Below are 5,265 nucleotides of genomic sequence, written 5' to 3' on the forward strand. Positions count from 1 at the left end.
TTGCTGTCAACGATCCCTTCATGAACCTCCCTTACATGCAGTACCTCCTCAAGTACGATTCCGTCCACGGTCAGTTCAACGGTACCATCGAGGTTGGTGAGAACTGCCTCATCGTCAACGGTCAGACCATCCAGGTCTTCGCCGAGAGGAATCCTTGTGATATCCCCTGGGGTAAGGCCGGCGCCGACTACGTCTGCGAGTCCACTGGTGTCTTCACCACTAAAGAGAAGGCCTCTGGTCATATCCAGGGTGGCTGCAAGAAGGTTATCATCTCTGCTCCCCCTAAGGATGATACCCCCATGTTCGTGATGGGTGTCAACAACAAGGAGTACACTTCCGATCTCACTGTTGTCTCCAACGCCTCTTGCACTACTAACTGCTTGGCCCCTCTTGCTAAGATCATCAACGACAAGTTCGGTCTCGTCGAGGGTCTCATGTCCACCATCCACGCTACCACTTCCACTCAGTTGACCGTCGATGGTCCCTCTAAGGGCGGTAAAGACTGGAGGGGAGGCCGTTGCGCTGCTGCCAACGTCATTCCTTCTTCTACCGGTGCCGCTAAGGCCGTCGGTAAGGTCATTCCTTCTCTCAACGGTAAGTTGACTGGTATGTCCTTCCGTGTCCCTACCCCTGATGTCTCTGTTGTCGATCTTACCTGCCGTCTCGAGAAGGCCGCCACTTACGACGAGATCGTTGCCGCCGTTAAGGAGGCCTCTGAGGGTGACATGAAGGGTGTCATGGGTATCACTTATGATGATGTTGTTTCCACTGATATGTGCAACGACAAGCACTCTTCCATCTTCGATGTTAAGGCCGGTATCGCTCTTAACGACAAGTTCGTCAAGCTCGTCTCCTGGTACGATAACGAGTGGGGTTACTCCAACCGTCTTGTTGACCTCGCCGTCCACATGAGCAAGGTTGATGCCCAGTAAATGTTTCTTATAACATATCAATCAACACTCAACAATACTATTGCGATTAGGTCGCACCACTTCGGATAATTTGAGCTATTCGAGCTCGATATTTCGCAATGTCGATTTTGTTGCGTTCTTCATGAGTGCCATGGGCTTGGTTTATCATGTGATGTTTAAGAATCTCTGGCATTACCTCCAGAGTTAACCGCGAAGAAGGTAAACTATCTAGTGAGTCGTTGGTGTAGGGCTTGAGTGAATTAGGAATTGATTCACTCAAGTGTGGTCGGAGCACATTGTGTACAATGATCGTGAATGTAGTTCATCGATTATAATAATAAGAAATAACTGTGAATTGGCATCGTTGTCCTGTAGACGGTCAACAGTTCAAAATAGTCACTTAGGATGGCCGTACCTCCTTGTGATGGAATATCAGTATGGTAGGTGGGCACCATGTTTCGTGGGCTTTCTGACGAGCTTCTGGTCCCGACGATGCGAAAGATCAGATAGTTGAAGATAGTGTGGCCGTTTTCAGCCGTGATGGATTATCCGTACGATAAATGCCCACTATGCTCTGGGGGGCTTCTTTGGCGAGGCTTTGGTCAAGAAAACTCCGTGTGAGTTGATACATTTGTATGTTCGTATGCTTGGCGGGGAACGACGCTAAGAGCTCTGGGAAGAAGGCAGGTGTCTTTTGCTCTGCGATTCCTCCGCTGTCGCTCAGCAATGTAACAGATGTTGGCTGTAGCGATTTGATGGATACGGGAGAGATGAAGCGCGAGTAGCGCTATGATGCACCAACTTATTAGCGGACCTCTAAGACTAATCGCTGAGCGATTTGCTAAGCTAAAGCTTAGGTTCTCGCTGGTTCGGCTTACATCACCACCACATCAACTCATTGGATTAATCACTTAATCAACAATGGTCGCTCAACTCGGTATCAACGGTTTCGGTCGTATCGGTCGCTTGGTCTTCCGGGCCGCCATGGAGAACCCTGAGGTCAAGGTCGTTGCTGTCAACGATCCCTTCATGAACCTCCCTTACATGCAGTACCTCCTCAAGTACGATTCCGTCCACGGTCAGTTCAACGGTACCATCGAGGTTGGTGAGAACTGCCTCATCGTCAACGGTCAGACCATCCAGGTCTTCGCCGAGAGGAACCCCTGTGATATCCCCTGGGGTAAGGCCGGCGCCGACTACGTCTGCGAGTCCACTGGTGTCTTCACCACTAAAGAGAAGGCCTCTGGTCATATCCAGGGTGGCTGCAAGAAGGTTATCATCTCTGCTCCCCCTAAGGATGATACCCCCATGTTCGTGATGGGTGTCAACAACAAGGAGTACACTTCCGATCTCACTGTTGTCTCCAACGCCTCTTGCACTACTAACTGCTTGGCCCCTCTTGCTAAGATCATCAACGACAAGTTCGGTCTCGTCGAGGGTCTCATGTCCACCATCCACGCTACCACTTCCACTCAGTTGACCGTCGATGGTCCCTCTAAGGGCGGTAAAGACTGGAGGGGAGGCCGTTGCGCTGCTGCCAACGTCATTCCTTCTTCTACCGGTGCCGCTAAGGCCGTCGGTAAGGTCATTCCTTCTCTCAACGGTAAGTTGACTGGTATGTCCTTCCGTGTCCCTACCCCTGATGTCTCTGTTGTCGATCTTACCTGCCGTCTCGAGAAGGCCGCCACTTACGACGAGATCGTTGCCGCCGTTAAGGAGGCCTCTGAGGGTGACATGAAGGGTGTCATGGGTATCACCTATGATGATGTCGTTTCCACTGATATGTGCAACGACAAGCACTCTTCCATCTTCGATGTTAAGGCCGGTATCGCTCTTAACGACAAGTTCGTCAAGCTCGTCTCCTGGTACGATAACGAGTGGGGTTACTCCAACCGTCTTGTTGACCTCGCCGTCCACATGAGCAAGGTTGATGCCCAGTAAATGTTTCTTATAACATATCAATCAACACTCAACAATACTATTGCGATTAGGTCGCACCACTTCGGATAATTTGAGCTATTCGAGCTCGATATTTCGCAATGTCGATTCTGTTGTGTTCGCGGAACTTATGGGTCAGTTACGGATGGGGAGTGCTTTCCTATTTAACAGTATTTTATAGTTTCATCACGGTGGAATCGTTTTCTGAGATCAAGATTAGTATATGGAATATGAATGCACATCTTTTGCATTAGAAACTACAAGTATATGATCCGTAGATCGGTGAATAGTAGCATTATTACTCATATGCATACGGTCATATCAATAAGTGGGCTCAAGATCTGATCAGTAAAATTAGCTTTGATCTAAGTGGGCTATTTGTCGAGTATCGGGGGAATGAATTCGCCCATAACAGAGACGACCGACTTGTAATACAAGTCTTGTATCATCGGATGGAGCACCATCTAGCTCATCAGAGCGATACGAAGTGGATGACTTAGATTCAACCTTAGCGACATGGCAAGTCAATACGATGACTGGTGATTAGCAGATAGTCGAGATGACAAGAGATAGTCAATTAGTGACCGCAGATCATGGGGACTAGCAATGATACGAATCTAGGCACTTACCTGTAGGCAGCCTCCCTAATAACACTCGCGGAACTTATCGTTACCTATGTTTATAGTCTCAATCCTGCATCAGAGGCCAGTTGGATAAAAGGATTCACCGCTCACAATGCGGATTCAGAAAATCTCGGTCTGCGGTTAAGTCATACATGCTACACAATTGCTGACAGATGCATGCATAGCATATAATATAATCGACACCTCTGCCTACTGATGGCAGACTGGAAGAAGGCATTCGATAAGTTGGATAGGAGGTCCATGATGGACTGTCTACAGGCGGCGGGTATTCACCCAAAATATTCGAGAATAATAGAGCAGAGCTACTCGGATGCAGTGGCATCATTGATAGTTCATAAGAAGACCTGTGAAGTCAAGCTGGGATCAGGAGTTAAGCAGGGCGATATATTATTATTATTATTCATAGCACCACTGGATATGTTATTGAGACGAAGTATAATAACTGCAGAGCGCGGTTTCGTCCTTCTAAGAGAGCATGACTACAACCATCGGCACACTCGATTCTCGGAAAGATCGTATAGCTTACAAGAACCTATCGGGCGCCTATGCTTCGCTGATGACATTACGGGCCCAACAGACTCTCAAGAAGAGAGTGGCCTTGCACTGGATGTGTTAGAAGAGGAGGCTGCTCCAGCAAATCTCAGTTTGGGAATCGGTGAACCGGGATGTAAAACAAGGAGACTACTTATCAATTGTCAACACGACAGCGAGCATAATAGAGTGGCGGTGGTTACAGAGTATCGACAACTGGGAGTCTTGATGTCTAGTGGAGCTGGATACGTGAAGGCAATACGTGATCGAATTCGAGTCGCGCGGGGCAACCTCCATCGGCTCCACAACATCTGGAAGTTGCACGACATCGGTGTTCGCGGTAAGATGGTTGTGATGAGGTCCGTCGTCTTCGTCCGTCGTCTTCTTGCTATTAAAAAGAGAATGACATTCTCTCTTTAATAGCAATTTTTCACATGCTCACAGGCTCACTTTCTCAGAATGTGAGCCGTGAGCTTCAGCATCCCAAAGACTTTCTCTTCCAGGCCACATCCAGCGGTGAAAGGCGACTCCGGTTACATAGCATATGTGAGCTATTGAGGACACTTGGAGGGGACTGCTTGATAATATATCGCTACAGTGCTCCAAATTGCTTTGCAACATCGTCTTAAATTCTCCAACACGCAATGATAAAAATAAAGATGTAGGAGTATATGCCTAGCATTTTACGGCATAGCGTGTTGAGAAATCAAGTCGAAAGTTTCAACTCGAAACCGCGCGGAATTGAAGCAGAAATCTTTTAAAACTATATGTCGACTTAATTTCGAGCAAGGTTGAATCTATGCAACACTGTCGAGTGATCGGAGGGCTCCCGATGAGCCTCCGGGTATCACGCTTTCTTATTCGAACTCCGAATTCCGGATTCACGGGTGGGTGTTGATGGACCAATCGCGATGAACACTACTGGCTATTCAGCTTGAGTCAGGAACTACGGCTGGTGGACACCAGTCAATACCTTACGTCATAAATATGTGGAAGGACATAATAGAATTTTACCCCCATGATATAAGGGGATGATATCACTCTGGCCGGACTATATCACTACCACCCTGGGATTTCTAATAAGCTTTTCTCTTCTGCCACAGACGATGCGTTAGCGATAGTGAGTTAGGGAGGGATCAAGGCACGTGAGAACTATGACACTCACAAAATTCTGCGTACATAATGTACCGTACACTGACAAGGTCAAATAACTTGATTGAGTCAAACTGTCGTACCCCTGA

The 5,265-nt window shown here is 47.8% G+C and overlaps 2 protein-coding genes across 2 annotated transcripts; both read left to right on the forward strand.

Annotated features, from left to right (window-relative positions):
* Positions 1-20: 20 nt before the first annotated feature.
* On the forward strand, positions 21-932 carry Pmar_PMAR016896 (glyceraldehyde 3-phosphate dehydrogenase, putative; the record flags this gene model as incomplete). Its single annotated transcript, XM_002765890.1, has 1 exon — positions 21-932. One exon carries the CDS (start codon positions 21-23, stop codon positions 930-932), a length of 912 nt encoding a protein of 303 aa, XP_002765936.1.
* A 900-nt stretch (positions 933-1,832) lies between these two features.
* Pmar_PMAR016897 (glyceraldehyde 3-phosphate dehydrogenase, putative) lies at positions 1,833-2,852 on the forward strand (the record flags this gene model as incomplete). Its single annotated transcript, XM_002765891.1, has 1 exon — positions 1,833-2,852. The coding sequence occupies one exon, from the start codon at positions 1,833-1,835 to the stop codon at positions 2,850-2,852; it is 1,020 nt and encodes a 339-aa protein (XP_002765937.1).
* Positions 2,853-5,265: the final 2,413 nt, after the last annotated feature.

This window comes from Perkinsus marinus, assembly GCF_000006405.1.
Source record: "Perkinsus marinus ATCC 50983 genomic scaffold scf_1104296974312, whole genome shotgun sequence".
Taxonomy (NCBI): Eukaryota; Perkinsozoa; order Perkinsida; family Perkinsidae; genus Perkinsus; species Perkinsus marinus.